The 20,587-nt window shown below is 39.4% G+C and overlaps 1 protein-coding gene across 6 annotated transcripts in view; it reads right to left on the bottom strand.

Annotated features, from left to right (window-relative positions):
* Positions 1-20,587, bottom strand: part of NYAP2 (neuronal tyrosine-phosphorylated phosphoinositide-3-kinase adaptor 2) — a 305,362-nt gene that overhangs the window by 114,581 nt on the left and 170,194 nt on the right. For all 6 annotated transcript variants that reach the window (XR_005200372.1, XM_017529148.1, XM_017529147.2 and 3 more), the window contains one exon: positions 14,322-15,419. Coding sequence is in view for 5 of the 6 variants with exons in the window: in XM_017529148.1 (XP_017384637.1) it covers positions 14,322-15,419 (1,098 nt within the window). In the remaining variant the exon portion in view is untranslated. The remainder of the gene's footprint in view (positions 1-14,321; positions 15,420-20,587) is intronic.

Below are 20,587 nucleotides of genomic sequence, written 5' to 3' on the forward strand. Positions count from 1 at the left end.
TAGAGACGGGGTTTCACCATATTGACCAGGATGGTCTTGATCTCTTGACCTCGTGATCCACCCGCCTCGGCCTCCCAAAGTGCTGGGATTACAGGCTTGAGCCACCGCACCCGGCCTAACAGAAAAATCTTAACATGTTAAGCAAGAGTGTGGCTCCAGCTACTTGGCAGGCTGATGCAGGAGGATTGCTTGAGGCCAGAAGTTGGAGACTGTAGAGCACAATGAACATGCCTGTGAATAACCACTGCATCTACAGCCCGGACAATATATCCAGAACTCACATCTTAGAAAATTATTTACATAGGATAATCAACAATATCAGATGTTTCATGAAGGTTTAAAAGAACAGGAAAGGAAAAATGCTAGAACCAGAGACCAATTAGGAAGCCTCATGTAATTTTGGGGTGAGTGGAAGAGGAAGTCAGGTTGTAAGAAATTAAGGCTAGAATGAGGGAGAGGAAATGGAGGCAGCAAGTACAGCCCATTCACTTAAGTGGATTGGCCATGGAAGCTAAATGGAGAACCATGCTGTATATAGAATCAAGCTTCTGTTTTATGAAACATCAGTGGACAATTTGATTATAGTTTAAAATAAGGAGCCATACACACAGCTTGGTTCAGATGCCAAAATGAATTCTGAAGGCTACAAGTGAGATTATCAATTACCCAAAGATAAACAACTGTGAGGTAATCTGTTTTAATTTCTTAGGTTTAAAACTTTTCTTTGGCCATTTCAACACTGACAAGAAATTTTCATTTTTTTTGACATGTATCTCTTGTTATTAATTATTGGTAAGTGGTTAATAACTAATAGTCAAAAGAATGAAAGTTGTTTGTAGACATAGACACACTTTTGATGTCCAGAATGTGTAATTTAAATAGAGCAGTACTTTATTTCAGCTCTGATCATTCTGCTGGGAGCTGCTAACAACTAAATCCTTTTCCATCCTTCTAGCTCTTGGGAATCCAGATTTCTTACTTGTAACATGGGAACAAAAAGACACATTAGAATTATCCACCCATAGCACTAAGGTCGGATCTAGGGTTGGACAATACATGAATACCCCAATCTCTACTTCATGACTGCTTCTAGCTATTGTTTTTCCAGAATTATTCTTTCTTACCTTAATTATACCAGTTCATCTAAAATAGGAAAAGCAAACAGAGGAAAATGTTATTTTATTGACTATAACTGAAAGTTGACCAGTAGAACATGTACAGGAAAGTTTTTCCTCCATCATCACTTATCAGAAGAATATTACAGACTTCTAGATTGGAATTTTTTCCTTTCAGTTCAGCTGTTCTGGATTCCTTTCTAGCCAGCTGTAGCTGGCTAGACAGTACATGCTGAAATCCATGCAACTAATACTCCTTACTTCCCACTTAGATTCCTTAATATTTTGGCTCCTTCCATTTGGAAACAGCAATAGCTCAGATTTTCCAGCTGATCGGTCATTCTACTAGAGGTGGAACATTTAATTAACCTAGCTCCCACCAGCAACAACAATAGCATGTTTGCTTCAACCAAGAAATATCATGCACCACTGCAGACATTTAATTAAATTTGGGATATTCATCCATTTACCAAATTCCAAAAAGTTTACTTTATCAAAAACTGAGAAATACTTTTCAAATATTTTAAAATTGAAGCTGATTTTTTTCACCTGGGATCACACATATTTAAGACCACCAGTCACATGATAGCTTTGTGGACTTATGCCATGTTTTTCCAACAAAGATGTGAAATGACCTTTTGAATGTGTTTACTTTAACATTTTTCTTGTTGTTTTGTTTTTTGAGACAGAGTCTCACTGTGTCACCCAGACTGGAGTGCAGTGGCATGATCTGTAACTTCTGCCTCCAGGGTTCAAGCGATTCTCCTGCCTCAGGCTCCTGAGTATCTAGGATTACAGGCAGCCACCACCACGCCCAACTAATTTTTGTACTTTTCGTAGAGATGGGTTTCACCATGTTGGCCAGGCTGGTCTCAAACTCCTGACCTCAGTGATCTGTTTGCCTCAGCTTCCCAAAAGTGCTGGGATTATAGGCGTCAGCCACCGCCATACCAGCCATTGAACATGTTTTTATTCTCTTTACTATTTTTGATCAATAATACATAATGTTAAGCAGATTGAAATTTCTTTTTTTAAATATTAGTTTGTTATTTTCTTTTAAAAAAGTTATCTTTCTTTCTACAAACATAGAAAAGAGATCAATTTTCACTGCTCATTCATTCGTACAGAAGCTGAAGATGATTTGACATTACAAAATGGTCCAAATTTAAATATTTGATGGCTATATTCTTTATAACTTTCCCTCCAATAAATCTGCCTGGAATGGAATGACCATTCTTTCAATCATACCACTTAAGAGCAGAAGCAGTGCATTCAACATTCAGCATAGCTGCTTTTTTGCTGAATGACTATATTGATTTTAATGTGGAATGCTCTAACTCATACATAGAAGATGATTTTTGTTTTTTTACTTAATGGTCAAACATTTCTTATATGGCTTTCTTCCTTAAAGTTCAATAGCCTTCTTAAGTCATTTTGCCTATTAATTCAGCAAGTTCAATAAATATTTACCGTGTACCAACTTGGAGAATGATTGCATTGGATCAACTATTACAAAAAGTAAAATGATGAAAAGGTTTGTACCTTGTTCTCCCTGGTCCTTTGTCTCAATAGAGAGAATAAGACAGAAACAATCTTTGCAATGCATTGGAATAAGTCTTATATCATTACAAAAATATGAAGAAAGTACTCAAAGACAAGAGCATGAGGAAAACACCATGGAGAAATTGGTAGACTGAGTTTGGAGTCAAGGATTAGGCTGACATTTTTTTATTCGGTTTCTGGTAAAGTCCTTTCAGCAAGAAAGAACAATGTCAAGTGGAAGGTATCAGAAGGAGGAAATGGGTCCTCTCTGGAAATTTACGAATAAGCTGGTCATCTGCTGAAGCCCTACAGAAGGGACTCAGTTTTAGCATCTGATATTTTCATTCAAAAAGTGAGAAAACTAAGAGTTGAACTGACTTATCTAAGGTCTTAAAGCTTGTTAATGGAAACCACCTCTTGTGACATCCAGCCTTGTGTTAGACCTCAAGATCGTATTTAATTAAAATGTAGGACATGCCTAGGGGTAACCTGATGTAGCCAGTAGGAAATCATTTATGCCGAACATGTAATTACCTATAGTTCTTAAAGTGTCAACAATACATGGTAGTCTCTAAAAATCAGAAAGTAAATGTTTTATTCCAAGTAATGGAACAGGAAAGAAATAAAAAAATCAGTTCTGGTATTTTTCAAGGGTATAAAATTAACTACCATTGAGGAAATTTCAGTTTAAAAAAATAGACCGGTATAACTTAATTTCCAAACTGAAACTGTTTCTGCATTTTATACATCTAAAGCAGGGAGAGTTCTTCTTAATGGAGAGAATTGCTGATTAAAATTGCTGACAAGAAATTGCACTTAAAGATTCAGCAGCCAGAAAATATAAACACGGGGTATAAACACGTCTGCCTGCATCAATCAAGGACAGCTGTGGTCTACCCCCAGAAAGGTGAGCAATTATTTATGAAATTATGTCTTCTTCAGTGATTCTATATTGCAATTCTAAGAGAAACTAAATGAGAAAAACAGACAATGTCATGGTCCCAATTAACCAAGGAGAAACACAAAGTTTTGAAATCAAGGAACTATACTCAATTTAACCTCATCATCCTGTTTAAAAAAAAAAAAAAATCCCTTCAATTTTAAAACGCAATAGGCCAGCTAAAGAATTGTGTGTGTGTGTGTGTGTGTGTGTGTGTGTGTGTGTGTGTGTGTGTGTATGTGTTTAATTTTAAAGATGAATGGGGCCGGGAGTGCTGGCTCACACCTGTAATCCCAGCACTTTGGGAGGCTGAGGAGGGTAGATCACAAGCTCAGAAGTTCAAGATCAACCTGGCCAAGATGATGAAACCCCACCTATACTAAAAATACAAAAATTAGCTGGGTGTGGTGGTGGGCACCTATAATCCCAGCTACCCAGGAGGCTGTGGCACAGAATTGCTTGAACCTGGGAGGCAGAGGTTGCAGTGAGCCGAGATCGTACTCCTGCACTCCAGCCTGGGTGAGTGACAGAGTGAGACTCTGACTCACCAAAAAAAAAAAAAAAAAGAAGAAGAAAAAGAAAAAGATGAGTGTCTGATTCTATCAAGTACATAGTACCTCAAATGTAAAGAGAAAAGAGGTAGTGCTAAGAAGCATTTGCATAGGGCGCCTTGGAGTTGTTTTGTCTGTTTTACTCCAGTCAGTTTTCAGATTAGTGCTGCTAGCGTGCCCATTGATTTTGTGCATTGGCTGGGGCTTTTAATTAATCAACTATTTTTCCCCTTGGAGGAGCCATGGGCCATCAAGTTGCTGCATAGTTATGGCCAAGATGCAAGCACTGAGGACAAAAGCCCTGTATCCCTGGATAGTAGCTCAGTATTGCATATCTGACAGACCAAGCAGCCTGCACATACACCCTTAAATTATGCTTAGAGGTGTTGAGATGAACATTCATGTCTTTTTAGCAAAGAAACCTGAACATATACTCTTAACTTATGCTTAGAGACAGTAAGGTGAGCACTCACATCTTTTTGCTTAGATCATTTAGGCGATTCTGAGGCCCACTGGGCAGACCATATGCCTTCAGGGGCAGCTCAGAAACCTAGGGTACAGAGCTCCTTGCAGTGACTGAGATATTCCAAAGTGAGTTTTGAAGGGTGCTCAAAAGATTTCCCACCCCCTTCCTAAATTGATACCAATCATTAAGTAGTCTATGCCATTTGTGTACAGATTAGGCAGATATCCCTGAGAATGATAACATCATGAGCCCTTAGACTTTTGATGAAAATTGGTGAATTTGGGAGAACTTGATCAAGTATAGATAAGGTATCATTAAGTCAAAGAAACTCTAGAGCCAAATAATCGGGGTTCAAATCCCAGATTCACTCCCCACATGATTGTGTGAGTTGTGCCACTGTTTTTTCCATGTTTAAAATGGCAAGGTCAATATCACATGCCTCAGAGTACTGCTATGAAGACCAATTACTTGTAAATTTCTTAGAAAGTTCTGGTACGGAGTAAATGGCATGAAGATTAAGTATATGGAAGTGTTCTAGAGGAAGGGGCTGGCCATTGCCTTCTTCCACATCCTTACCACTAGTTTCTTTGATGCTCCCACTCTGGGCTTAGTTGGTCTTGCTATTGTTCCCAAGACAAACCTGCTTGAGGCCAAGACATTTTCTAAGACTCTCACCACCTTATTCCTCATTAACATTGTGAGCCCAATTCCTGAGCTCCTTGGCCCAGTCATGACTGCTAGAGCCCCAGATTGCCAGTAATGCCCTCATTCCATCCTTCCAGTGTCCCACAAGAAAGACTTCCATTCTCTCCTATTGTCTATGAGTTACGCTGTTCCCTCTGCTCTCCTATGTGGACTAGAGGGTGTACTCTAGACAGCACACTTTCATTCTGAGTCACAGCTCCATCCTGCCGTGCTCTGGCTAGCCCTCTCCCTTCAAAAGCCTAGACACATTTGGATGGACTTCTGGGGTGAGGAGGGCTGCCAGCTAGTCTCAGGTTTCTTCCTCGCCTTCCTGACCAGCAGCACCAGCTCCTGTCTGAAGCAGCTTTGATCAGTGGTTCTCAAACTCAAGTACTGAGGAATTTTGATGAAGGAAGTGGCACAGACTCGGCATGGCTAAGACGGAGGTGCTAAGACAAGCATAGATGCAATTCACAGATTGCCCACCAGGTACTCTGTTCTTAAACTTTCAAGGTCTCTGGGAGAATCCACAGGTAGTGATGTTGTCATCTCTTTTATTTTTTTTTTTTTTAATTTTATTTTTTATTTTTTTTTCCCATTTGTTTATTTTATTGCATTTTAGGTTTTGGGGTACATGTGAAGAACATGCAAAATTGTTGCATAGGAACACACATGGCAGTGTGATTTGCTGCCTTCCTCCCCATCACCTACATCTGGCATTTCTCCCCTGCTATCTCTCCTCTGTTCCCCTCCCCCCACCCTCCCTCCCCTATTTCCCCCCAACTGACCCCAGTGTGTAGTGCTCCCCTCCCTGTGTCCATGTGTTCTCATTGTTCAACACCCGCCTATGAGTGAGAACATGCGGTGTTTGATCTTCTGCTCTCCTGTCAGTTTGCTGAGAATGATGGTTTCCAGGTTCATCCATGTCCCTACAAAGGACCCTAACTCATCGTTTTTGATGGCTGCATAATATTCCATGGTGTATATGTGCCACATTTTCCCTATCCAGTCTATCATCGATGGGCATTTGGGTTGGTTCCAGGTCTTTGCTATTGTAAACAGTGCTGCAATGAACATTCGTGTGCACGTGTCCTTATAGTAGAACGATTTGTAATCCTTTGGATATATACCCAGTAATGGGATTGCTGGGTCAAATGGAATTTCTATTTCTATGTCCTTGAGGAATCTCCACACTGTCTTCCACAATGGTTGAACTAATTTACACTCCCACCAACAGTGTAGAAGTGTTCCTATTTCTCCACATCCTCTCCAGCATCTGTTGTCTCCAGATTTTTTAATGATCGCCATTCTAACTGGCGTGAGATGGTATCTCAATGTAGTTTTGATTTGCATTTCTCTCATGACCAGTGATGATGAGCATTTTTTCATATGTTTGTTGGTCTCACGTATCTCTTTTAAATTCACATTACCCTGCCTGTCCTCGTTGTAAGCTGCCAACTGATCAGTAACTTAGTCAAGGAAAGGAAAGCAACAGTCACTCATTTTGAGTTGTCTGTTTTACTTTCTCTCACCTATCTTCTTTTTCTTATATAAATTCTCTTTTAACCTTGTTACATGAAAGCAATGGTTTCTTGAATACCAGTATATGGTGTTGCTAATGTTTAACCATATGTCCCCAAATGATTGCTTGCTTGAAGGCATAAATATGACCAGGGATTGTCATTAAACAGTCAGCATCCCAGGCCCAACCCCTACAGTTCTCATTAAATAGGCCTATGATAAAGCCCAGTAATCTGGATTTTAAACAACATCCAGGTGAATATAATGCAGGCATTTGGACCACTCACCTAAGCTTTCTACCTCTTGCTTACCATGCTTTGAACTACACAAGAAACTTCTCTGGAGCCTTAACACATCCAAGGTCACATCCTGGAAGAATCATCATTACACAGGTCCTGGCTTGATTTCTTTTCTGAGCTGCTGGAAGGACCCTTGCTAAGGCAGAAGCCAGTCGGAGGTCACTGTGTGGGATTCTTAGCAGGGGAGCAACCAACAAACAGCAGGAGAGAAGACCTGAAAAGGGATTAGCCTTTATCTGAGATGTTTAAGAAAACGAACAGGTTTTGATCCTGCCAGAAGTTCTGGAATCTTCCTTATGGCATCCTCTGAGGTGGCTTCAGGTCTTTGGGTGTAGCGCTACTCCTAAATGCCTTTGAACAATTCCAGCATACAAGAGTTTCCAAATCTAGCCCCTAACTCTGGTCATGGTGCTCCAAGTCACCATGCATCCAGGAGTCCTGCCTGAAGTCAATATGCCTGCAGGCTGAGGGTTCTCTCATTCTCCATTGCAAAGGAAAGATCCAGAACTATAGACTCCCTCCTCCAACCTTCCTTTAGGTTTTTCGATACCTGTTTTTGTCCTACTCTTTGTCAGCATCTGCTTTCATAAGCAAGAAACTGAGGGAATATAAAGTATTTAACTACTTCACCTGCTAAGTTTTACTGAAAACTACATGTAATTTATTTTACTTTTTTTACGACAAGGTCTTGCTGTGTTGCCCAGTCTGGAGTGCAATGGTGTGATTATAGCTCACTTCTTTCTCAAACTCTCAGATTCAATTGATCCTCCTGCCTCAGCCTCCCAAGAAACTAGGACTATAGGCATGTGACACCACACTCAGCTAATATATATATTTTTTATTTTTAGTAGAGATATGGTCTCACTATGTTGCCTAGGCCGGTCTCAATAGCCTGAGCTCAAGTAGTCCTCCCACCTTGGCCTCTCAAAGTGTTGGGATTAAGGAATAAGCCACCACATTCAACCTCAAAATGTATGTTAAATAGGCTAAACAAAATGTGTAGATTCTCCTAAAAAAAACCTAACATTTATTCCATGTTTTCTAGGATATCCTATTTTTTGGGAAGTTGATATTTCTAACACTCAGGTATGAATCTAGAACTCCAGGCAAGACCTAGTAGGTGGATTAAAGTGGCCCGTGGAAGTGCAGGTCACACAGTCATTATGTTGCAGGTCACATACTTTCATTAGTTGAGAGGCTTCTCAGACAAGTTTGGGCATTTGGTTTCTTAATCCACAACTAATTATTGGTTTGATATTACAATGAGGAAGCAAGTGAAAAGAGAAGAGGAGAGGTGGAGATGACGGGAGAGGCTAGATGCATCAATAAAACTACCTGAAAGAAAGGGAGGAGGTAGGAAAACCACTAGAAACACATAGCAATTTAAGTGAATTTAAAGGACATAATAGTAATTGGCACTTCAGTTCTAAATAGACTCTAAAGACATCCCAGCAGATTAATAAGCTATCAATACTGTGTCACTGCTATTATGAATGACCAGAAACAATGATACCACCTTTTTGTGCAGCCTCCCCTGTTGAGGTCACCTTGCTCGACACTTTGCATTAGCCTGTGGCAGGTGCACAGTGACTGTCACAACAATGACACTGAGTTACCAAAACAGCCAGCATACATTAGTAGACCCTTTTTTTCTTACAAATGAAACAACATATAAAAATAGAAATATATTTTAAAATATTTTTTCCAAATTAATTCTTTTAATTGACATATTTTTAAAATAAACTTTAGAATTTTTTAAATAAATTCTTTAAAAATTAAATTAGTAAGAGTTAGTTGGAGCAGCTCCTTCATAATCAATGCCTAGTCTTTTAGTATCACTGGACCTCACACAGCACAAAAAAGGAGAGAGGTGTGTGGGTTTGTATTTACATGTGGCATGTGAGGCAAGGTTTAGATGTCTTTAGGATGTTGTGGGTTTAATTCATGTCTATGTAAGTATGTTTGGAGCTGTGGTTTCTATGTGGAGTTTTTTTTAAAGAAAGTCAATAAAAAGGCAAAGATGAGATCTGATTCCTAATTCTATTTCATCAGATGTACAAGACATTTATATCTATAATTTAAAAAATATAATATGACATCTAAAATTATCAAATACTGGCTGGGTGCAGTGGGTTGTGCCTGTAATCCCAGCACTTTGGGAGGCTGAGGCAGGAGGATACCCTGAGGTCAGCAGTTCGAGACCATCCTGGTCAACATGGTGAAACCCTGTCCTTATTAAAAATACAAAGTATTAGCCAGATGTGGTGGTACATGCCTGTAATCCCAGCTACTTGGGAAGCTGAGGCAGGAGGTATCACTTGAACCTGGGAATCGGAGGTTGCAGTGAGCTGAGATCGCACCACTGCACTCCAGCCTGGGCTACAGAGTGAGTCTGAAAAAAAAGTATTAAATACGTTCTAAAGGCTAAAAAATGAGATTTAATCGTAAAAACTTATTAATCTCCAATAACGTGGAATATGGTTGAGTATGATATAGCTTTTATTTGGTACTACTACAAAAGACATAATTTATCTTTTAATAATAGTGAAAGGAGGCCGGGTGTGGTAGCTCACGCCTGTAATCCTAGCACTTTGGGAGGTCAAGGTGGGTGGATTCCCTGAGCTCAGGAGTTTGAGACCAGCCTGGGCAACACGGTGAAACCCTGTCTCTACTAAAATACAAAAAATTAGCAGGGTGTGGTGGCGTGGGCCTGTAGTCCCAGCTAGTCGGGAGGCTGAGGCAGGAGAATTGCTAGAATCCAGAAGACAGAGGTTGCCATGAGCCAAGATTGCATCACTGCACTCCAGCCTGGGCGAGAGCCAGACTCTTAATAATAATAATAATAACAGTAATAATATCAGGAGACGGGTGATCCTGCACCTTTGTTTTCATCCCTGCTTCTGGAGCTCCACCGCGCCCTGCGTCTTCTTCCCTGTTCTGCCTGTCTCTTTCTGAAATGAGCAACCTGGAAAGGGTTAGGGGCTAGATCTGGAAGCTTTTGTATTCTGGAATTGTTCAAAGGTATTTAGGAGTTGAGCTATACCCGAAGAGCTGAATACACCTCAGGGGATACCATGAGGAAGATTCCAAAAGTTCTAGCAGGATCAAGGCCTGTTAGCTTTCTTATACATCTCAAATAAATAAAAGTCTCTTTCTGTGTGCCTCACTTCTTGGTGCCAACATCTATTCACATGCTCATCTGCCCCTGAGCGTGCATATCACTTATTTCTTAGTGCCTTAGTTTATTCATTAATTTCTTCCCTTTGCTGCTTCATCTTCTACTTTTTCTCTACATTTTTATTTTACATTTCTCTATTATTGCTTCTCTATCTCACTCTTTCCCCTCAAATAGTTTGTAAATTTTAATTATGTTCTTCACTAGGTCTTGTACTTTTTCATAGAAATGGACATTTACTCATCTATGTTGAATACAGGCTGATATGGTTTGGCTCTGTGTCCCCAACCAAATCTCATCTCCAATTGTAATCCCCTTAATCCCTACATGTTAAGGGAGAGACCAGGGGGGAGCTGATTGAATTTTGGGGTGGTTTTCCCCATGCTGTTCTTGTGATACTGAGTTCTCACAAAATATAATCATTTTATAAGGCAATCTTCCCTGCTCTTGTGAGCTCTCTCTTTCCTGCCACCAGGAAAGGTCTTTGCTTCCCATTTCACCTTCCGTCATGATTGTAAGTTTCTGAGGCCTCCCCAGCCACATGAAACTGTGAGTCAATTTAACCTCTTTTCTTTATAAATCACCCAGTCTTGGAAATTCTTTATCGCAGAGTGAAAATGGACTGATATTCAGGTTAAACATTTCTTTTTAAATATTTGATGTGATCACTAATTTCTATGATTCATGGCACCTGATTTATTAAAACAAAATGGCCCATTTGTGACCTACATCTTCCAAAGAATCAAATCAAAATCATAATGAATATATTAAAGAAGAACATGCAAAAGAAAGATGAAAATGGTAGGCAGTAAGTTATTTTAAGTCTCCAAAGTTTATCATAAAACATATTTGTACCTGACCTGCTTACCATGTAGACACAAAAATTTATAGCAATAGCATATGAGTTAATCACTTCTTCTGTGTCTCATGTCATTCACCTCTCTGCACAAATTTTAAAAATATATATTAATAATAATCACCAATAAAAAATTACTAGATCTAAAGAGACTATCAGGCATCCTAACTGAATCATAGATAAACATTACGATGTTCCATCCAACAGGAAAAAAACACTTCCAATAACAATGAATGTGAAGGCCATATTTAGAAAATTGTGAAACAAAAGGAAATTTATCTATCTCTTTTGTCTCATTTTATTCCTTCTCTATTGACCAATCTCCATCAACAATTATAAACCTTCCAAATATGAAATTGTTATATTAGGTGTGCCTTATATAAATTATTAAAAATGAGTTCAAGGTATAAATTTTATTTGACATAGTTTTCCTTAATTAAAACAAATATTATATTTGTTTTAGATTGACTATTAGTAAAGTCTCAACATTTACTTCTCTAAATCAAGAGAGGCTTGGAAAACAGAGATACCAGTTTTACTTTTATTCCTGAAATGTAGAAAATCCCTGAAACTTAAAAAAAAAATAATGAAACTCACGGTCATAAATGTTATACTACTTCATATGACCTTTATCAACAGGTCCACAAATCCTGTCTGGCAAAAGTAAAGGGGAGAATTGTATCCATGAATATACGGCAACAGAAACTACTGGTTAACTCCCAATTAACAATTTTGATTCTATTGTTTGCATTATGGAAAGATTCTGAGAGCCCCTTTGACTTTGTGAGCGTCTAAAGTTGTCTTTACATTTTCCTCGAGAGTCAAAAATTAGTAGCAATTTGATTTGTCCATTTGATTTATTTGATTATTCATTTGTATTACCTATGTTTTTCCTCCCTTCCATTTAAGTAAAGTAAAATACTGAGGTTAATGTAACTCAGGGGCATGCCCTTTCTCTGCAGAGGTGATGCATGGTTAATAGCACATGTGAAATAATTCAATCATTGGCTCCCTAAAAGCTGTAAAGAGGCTTGACCAGTCTTCCATGTACAAGCTTTGTTTTAGAAGTACACATAGCTCATTTTTGGAGTTGAGTGGGGAAGTCTGTGACATATAGCACATAGACTGATTCTAACAGATGGATTTTTCTTGAAATAGCTTCATTAGTTAATCATTTCTTTTACATATACTTTTTTTTCTAGCTAATTGGCATAGCTGCCAGCTGGAGCTTGGGATCTTCCAAAGAAGCTGATAGGTAGAGAGAAAATCCAATCATCTTACCAATTTCTAAGATGAAAGTTCTATTAATTTCACGATACCCATTATGTATTTTTAAAGTAAAATGTTTAAAAAATATTTTCTCTTATTCTAAATACCTTATTTTGATCTGTGTGAAAACCAAATTAATCAATCAATTATCTGGAAGAAACTTTAAACTTTAATAAATTATCTAGACCAGGTTTTTCCAACATTGGCATTATTGACATTGTAGACCAGATCATCCTTTGTGCCTGTGTGGGGTGGGGGAGCCATCTTGTGCATTCTACATGGTTAAGCAGCATTTCTGGCTTTTACACCCATACATGTCAGTATCATCCCCAGTTGTAACAACGGATAACATCTGTAGACATTGCAAAATATCCTGGGGGACAAAATTTCCCTAGTTGACAACTGCTCTAGAAACAGATTGTTCCTAGTTTTAAATTCAATTCTTAAAAGAATTTTACGTATGTATGTACATATGCATGAATATAACTCCAGACATGCCTAATATATTAGAAATGTCTGCTTTTCAGTTAGGGAATTAAAATGTTTTGGGGGCAATTGAAATAGCTAACATTTTCAGAAATCTCTGTGTAAAGGGAAAAAAGAATTAGTGGCTTATAACTATCAAGGAATATCAATTATATTAAAAATGCCATTATCATTTTCATCATCAAAAATATTGAGGATTTCTTTTCCTTTAAGGAAAGTTCGCAGTATGACTATATGAATAGATAAATAAAAAATCATGTGAGGGATTATGTGAGATGTAAGAGATTAATTATCAGTTTAGGGGCCTAAGGCATTTTTAAGTAAGAGAAAGAAGTGTAATTTAATGAAATGGACGTAGAAAAAACTAATCTGGGTCTGTTTTGACTTTTCCATATACTTGTGTGATTTGGAACTCACAAAATAGCTATCCAGATATAGAAATTTCATGGTCTTTGAAATTCAGTAGTAAAAATAATGTTCACCACCTTAGTGATTCTTCTGTTATGTATTGATGAATCTAAGAAGAGTACCATAGAAATAGATATGAATCACCATGGCTTTTACAAGGAAAACAATGGTTCTATTCTCATTTATAGTAAAGGTAAAAATATAAGAACATGAAGTATACAGAGAAAATCATTTGTTATGGCAAAGACAAAAAAAGATTCCTAATCAAACTGCTTTCTTTCCAACAGAGGTTTTCTAATACGAATTTGCTTACGAAGTTTTTAAATATAAGATGAGGGTAAGTTTTAACATTTAACAATTGCAGGTTTGAATGTTTAATTCTCACTCCCCCGCCCCCATACCTCCAAATCAAGATATTTACCTAAAAATTCAATAGTGGTCTCTGTTATCACTGTTTGACTTTCCAGGGCCATTGTAAGAATTTAGATTGTATACTTTATTTTTTTAATCACTCTTCTTTTAAATAGAAAATGTTATATTGTGCAGATTGTCATTTTTAATTCTTTCAGCTACATTCAAGATACACTACTTGGCTTAGTATGGCAAAAGTGAATTACCACATTTTGCATGTTAAGATTGCAACTAAAAGGCCTCAAGACCACCTACTCCATGTGTTATCTGCACAGACCTAAAATTCCATAGCGGTCCCTGTTTTCACTTTTCAGCTTTCCAGGACCATTGTAAGAATTTAGATTTTATATCTTATTTTTCAAAATCATTCTTCTTTTCAATAGGTATTGGTATATTGTGCAGACTACCATTTTTAATACTTTAAGGATACGCGATTTGGCCTAGCATGGCAAAAGTGAACTAACACATTTTGCATGCTAAGATTCCAACTCCAAGGCCTTGAGACCCAGGACTGCGTGCGTTATACGCACACAATGGACTTCACCCCGGTTTTAAGCCTGGCACTGGGCTCTGGGCTCGGCAGGCCCTGCACACTTACTCTCTGCAGGCTCTTTGGAGCGCCGGCCACTGGATGACTTGCGCAGCAGGCTGCGGCCGGAGGAGAAGAGGCTGGTCAGCTCCTCCAGGGGGCTCGTGGGTGTCCGGGACCGGGAGCCACCCGGGGCCGCCCCGTAGGTGTTTACCGCCGCGTTGACCATCTTGGCCCCATCTTGCGACACGGGTCGGGGGGTCGAGTGAGGCACTGAAGAAGAGCTCCTGGAGAGGCTGCCCGAATGCACAGCGTCGTAGGGGGGAGGCCTCTTGAGGCTCAGGGGAGTCAGGGACCTCCCCATGCTGACCGGGGAGGGAGACGTGGAGTGGCTTTTAGGGTAGCCGTGGGGGGACTGGGTTCGGTACAGCGTGGAGGGGGGCGGCGGGGACGAGGAGAGCGCAGGGGTGGCAGAGGCAGGTCCCAGGGCCGCCGCCTGCTCCTTCTCCAGTTTTGCATGGCTGGGGACGTGGGGCGGCAGCGCGGAGGGCGACGCCCCCGCTGGCTGTTTCATGTAAGACACGTTTTCCAGCACGGGAAGCTTGGTGACCTCCAGCGGGGTGAGCGGGGACTCGTCGGAGTTGGGGGAGCAATGCACCGGGGCGGGAGGGAACACCAGCAGCGGGGGTCTGTGAGAAAGCAGGTTGGGGAAGGGCGGGGGGATGTCGCAAAGCAGCCCCTTGGGGGGGCATGGCACTGAGGCCTTGGCGAAGTCCAAGTCAGGCACCGTGGGAGTAGCACACTGCGAAGAACAGCTGTGATGGTCGAAATCACATTTGGCGTCCTGGCCCAAGTCGTCAAAGATGGGGTACTTCATTTCCTCGTAGACGGCCTCGCTCTGGTCGTCGTCCTCCTTCCTGAAGTCTCTGAGAATGTTCCCCACCATCTCGATGTACACGGGCTCCTCTTCCTCGGGGTCTCCCGCGGGGCTGCCCATCTGGGACAGGGAGGAGTCCCGGGGCAGCGACGTCCTCCGGGGCCCCCCGTGCTTTTTGATGTACGTTTCATCGAAAGATGTGCTCAGTTGAGTGTTCGGATTCCGCTTCGGTTTGGGAGGTGGAATCTTCTTGGAATATTCATCACTGTGGGGTCTTGGTTTGGCCGACACTAAAAAACAAAAAACGTAGTGAAATTGATGAGTATCATAGGAAAGTTTTCAAAAATGATTTGCACAGGGTTTACCACAATAAACTTTAGACCAGAGGGGTAGTCTGATTCATTCTTAGTTTGAGGGTCACAGTAAAAGTCAACCAAAGAGACAAGCATTTCCCATATTTAGAAAGCCTGATGGCAGAATAATAATCATCTTTAAACTGATATTAATCATCTAACACTTATAAGTGCATTAAAACCAGGACTGTTCACCCCTTTGCCTTAGAATGCCTAAATGAAAACTTTCAGATGTAACATATTGGATAAATGCAATCATAAATTTTGTAAAAATTAATCTGCTAGAATTGAGAAAGAAACGCAGGAGGAAAAAAAAAACAATTAGAGTCTCTGTTAGCACTATTGGTCAAAAACACCACACAGATTGCACCCTTTTACGATGTGGTTTTTTCTAGGTGAACACATCTTGCTTGCATTTAGGATAAAAATTTCCCAGCCTGCTAGACTTAATATCTGTCTTAGCTCACATAAATAGCTGCCATACAGACAGGTCTGATATTTCTGGGGAAATTGATGTGAAAATCTTATGAGGCTAGACAAGTTAATCTTTATATCGCCAAGTATTGTTGATTATGGTGTATTTGTTTGTGTTTGTTCTTCAGATCTCTTATGATACTCCAAATGCTGTCTCAGAGTGAATTTATTAGGTATGTTCCACTGACACTTCAGAACACCCTTTTAAAGAGAATAACTCAGAGAATGATATGGAAGATTCAAGAATAACTTCTGGAAACTCACAACAGATATGTGTACCAACGAATTGCACAGCCTGCTGGATGCCCCTTTGTTGACAGAATATAAACTGATACCATATAGTAGCATGGAACAGGCTGGCAAATGCCAGTGATTAAAAGTAATTCTTTAGCATGCAAGGAAGGTACTTGAGTCTTGTTATTATCTCATTATCTCATTGTGTTGGTATATGATTACAGTGATTACTCTGCAATGTAGCAGGATGTAGTTGCTTTCAGTAGATGGTAGGATATACTGTGAGCTGATGGTACAGCTTAGAGTTTTAAGACTATGAGGAACTAACAAGCTAAAGAGAAGGATCTCAAGGCACAAATCGGGAAACACCTGAATTTTCCTCTCTTATTTTTTTTTAATTGGCCTAATTTATATAGAATAGTTGTGCTAAAATGTGGTAAAGGATTGGAAACTGCTTAAGGATAATTTAAATGGCTGCTCCACCTGTCAGTCGAGCCTTCAGCAACAGGGAATCAATCAAAAATTCTAGCAGTGACTATGTGTTTCACCTTTCTAGATCACTCCCGTTTCAAATATTCTGTCCCAACATGCCTATGATGATGGTTTTACTCACTACAACCAAACTGCTTTTTGAGGGGAAGTTTTGTAATGTGTCTAGAATTTGCATTAACCCATACTGGGTAGAACTAGATGTTATTTTCCAGGGGTGAAAAGCCTAGAGACAAAATGGGGTGAAAATGATGCAGTCAGTCTTTTTAGGAGAGACCCAAAGCAATGAATAACTGTACCGCCTAATTTGGCATATGTTATACTGGTATTGAAATCTGAGTACATTAATTTTCATATGATTTTAGTAAGTCATTAGATTATACACAAAAATCTGAGCCCCAATAAAGTAAAACTATAAATCAAAGAACAAGGTTAACATAGTTGCAGTCAGCACTTAGAAGAACCAAAGTTCATCCAGATTATTCTTCTGAAACATGTTTCCTGCCCTTCTCAATAGAAAGAAATGACTGTTGACCAAATACAGGCTCTGGGGAATTATTTGCCACAAATACTGAGTTCTAGAGATTGAATGGAGAGAGTCTGAGGGAATTCTTTGAGAGCAGAAGACTGAAGAGAGAGGTGCTCTAAGAATGGAGGGGTTAACCTAAGGCTAGAAATTAGTGTGTGTCCATGAGATGGGTAATTTCATCATATGGAAATAATTGTATTTAGAATGATTTTCATTTTTCATCCTCTATAATTTGCTTTTGTTTTCTTTGACCCTTCACTAAAGGCTGATACTCCAACATAGACTGTGGAGAGAAATAACAGGGTAAGAACTTAAGCATCTGCTGAGCCTATGCCTAGGTAGCTGCACTGCACTGATGGGAGACTACTGTGTGGGATTCCCAGGCAGTGAGGCTGTCAGTGGCAGCTCTGAGCATGGCATGGAATTCAGGGAAGCAACGGTTGATGAACAACACTGGCAACAACCTCTCCCTTTCCCATACAGATGAGAAGGTGGCCTTTGGAATGGAAGAGAGATATGATTGGATTTACTCCAATTGTGAGCAAATGCCATTTCATTTTCTTTGCCAAAAGAATCAGAAATGAAATAAAGCCCCTCTATATCCATCAAATGATTTAAGAAAAAGAAGTTTCTATTGCAGAACACAGCATACTTAGAATTAAGTAGAACAACTATTGATTGAAAAGGAGTCTGGACAACCCATTTAAGAACAATTTCAATGATAAACCAAGTACAGACGTTGTATGACTAGGGAAACAAAATATAGCATATGGCTTTTATGGTGTCTGTGTGATGATCAGAACTGACAGTTGCTGTTGACTGAATTGTGTCCTCATTCTTCTGCAAAAATATTCAGCTGTTGAAGCCCTAATTTCCAATGCGATAGTATTTGGAGACAGATCCTTTGGGAGATAATTAGGCTTGGATGAGGTCATGAAGGGAGGACCCTCATGATGTGACTGATTATAAGAAGAGACAGCAGAGAGTTCTCTCCTGGCGCGTGCACACCCTCTTTTTCTCTCTACCCCACCTCCCTTCTCTCTGTCTGTCTATCTGCGTGTGTGTGTGTGTGTGTGTGTGTGTGTGTGTGTGTGTGTGTGTACGTGCTATATGAGAACACAGAGAGAAAGCATCAGTCTAATCAATCTACAAGCCAGGTAGAGAGCCCTCACCAGAAACTGACCATGCTACTATCTTGATTTTGAACTTTTAGCCTCAAGAATTATGAGAAAATTTCTCTAATTTAAGTCACTCACTAATTTTGTCACAGCAAAATGAGCTTAGCTACCTAAAACAACATCATGCTTATTAAGTCCTAATGTAAAAAGCCCTTCACAGATGAATGATGAACATTTTAATTTCATCCTCTGGCACTGGAAAACTTTAACTAACTTTATTATTTTAGGATTAAAACAACTCTTTCCAAGGCCTTTAAATTTCTCCTGCTCCCTGTCCCTCCTCAATTCTTACAACTATGTCACAGAGAACACATTCTGGCTATAACTAGAGTTGCTCATCCCATACATAGGCCAAGAGCACCCTTCTGCCACATGGCCTGTCATACTCTCTCTTCTTGATCTAGTTCCTAATTTGTGGAAGACACTTACTACTTAAATCTGGCCCATTCTCTGGATGTTTGCTGCTTGTTGTTTGTTCTGATATACTTATTCCCTGCCTTATGCTGCTCTGCTTGTTCAGCCCACAAGCTGAAGTCAATCTCTATCCAGCCTTGCCCAGGGGAATCCCTCTTTATCTAGGCAAGGTTCTTCCCTCTTCCATTCCCTGTTTGGTGAAGAGAGCCTAACACAGGCAGATTCATGAAGTTCAAGCAATTTTTCCTCTGGTCCTTTTTTTAAATATTGATCCAACTTTAAAATGAAGGTGTGAGGGTGGGGTGTGGTGGCTTACACCTGTAACCTCAGCTCTTTGGGGGGCAGAGGCAGGTGGATCAGTTGAGGTCAGGAGTTCGAGACTAGCCTGGCAAACATGGTGAAGCCCCATCTCTATTAAAAATACAAAAGTTAGCCAGGTGTAGTGGCACATACCTATAATCCCAGCTATGTCAGGAGGCTGAGGCAGACGAATCACTTGAACCCGGGAGGCAGAGGTTGCAGTGAGCCAAGATCACACCACTGCACTCCAGCCTAGGTGACACAGCGAGACTTTGTCTCAAAAAATAAATAATAAATTAAATTAAATTAAGTTAAATGAGAGTGTGAGGATATTTAGAGAATAGAATCTTCTGTAAATTACAGATGATCAGGATGAATTAACAGATCCAGTCTTTCAATATGGGGGTAGGAGCTTTTTAAAAAGTCTGCTTTTTATTCCCTGCTCTCCCTCCTTGCAATCTCATGGTTCTTTGTGGTAAATCAGAGGAGGAAACAATTTTCTTTCTAATAAACTGATTTTGATTTTTACTTTCATTTTCCATGAAACATCTGGTTTTACATTAATGCAAGTATCGAGTAAGTAATTTATATAACAATGAAAATCTGTTTCAACTGCCACTGTCATGAGTACCATTTTAACAGTTTATCTATATAAGTCTGAAATTTCAGACGTTGTCCGATAATTTATTCCAACCTAATCTCATTCTACGATCTTAAATATTAAAGAAGATTTTATTTAAAATGCCATTTCTTTATAAGGTACTTAAAAATAGTCTTGAGCTACATACATAGATGCTAAAATTCTGCTAATAAAAGACAATAAAATGGTACTGCAAATTTCAACATTTAACCAAATTCAAACATGATAAAAAGGTGATTTTTATGGCTCTTGAATAAATTTTAAATTATTTCTAATAAGCCCAAAGATAGAAGCAATAATTCCTGTTCAGCTCCAGAATACAAGTTTTCATGCTTAAAATAGTATAATGACAGTAGCATTTAATAAGCAGAAAGTGACATTTTGGAAATGAGCTATCTGAGCACAAAGGTTATGCATGGCTTTCAGTCATGCCTAGATGATCTTCCTTTCACAGTTAATTTTGGAAATTCACCACGTGCCTTGTCAACCTATCTTTAGGAAATACTTTTCTCCTTATTAAAAAAAAAAAAAGTGTAATGCAAAACAATGCCTTAATATCTGTAGGTGTTCTTGACCCAAGAGGTGAAAAAAATAGATAACACAGGTCAGCTTGTCCCTTCCTAGAAAGACTGTGACTACAGAATCCCAGAATATGAAGGGCTCTTTGAGATATCCCTCCCAAATTCCATATACTACTAATGAACAAATACAAATCCTTTCTTTCTTTCCTTCCTTCCTTCCCTCCCTCCCTCCCTCCCTCCCTCCCTCCCTCCCTCCTTTCTTTCTTTCTTTCTTTCTTTTTCTTTCTTTCTTTCTTTCTTTCTATCTTTCTTTCTTTCTTTCTTTC

This window comes from Cebus imitator, unplaced genomic scaffold, assembly GCF_001604975.1.
Source record: "Cebus imitator isolate Cc_AM_T3 unplaced genomic scaffold, Cebus_imitator-1.0 Scaffold57, whole genome shotgun sequence".
In the NCBI taxonomy this organism is placed as follows: domain Eukaryota; kingdom Metazoa; phylum Chordata; class Mammalia; order Primates; family Cebidae; genus Cebus; species Cebus imitator.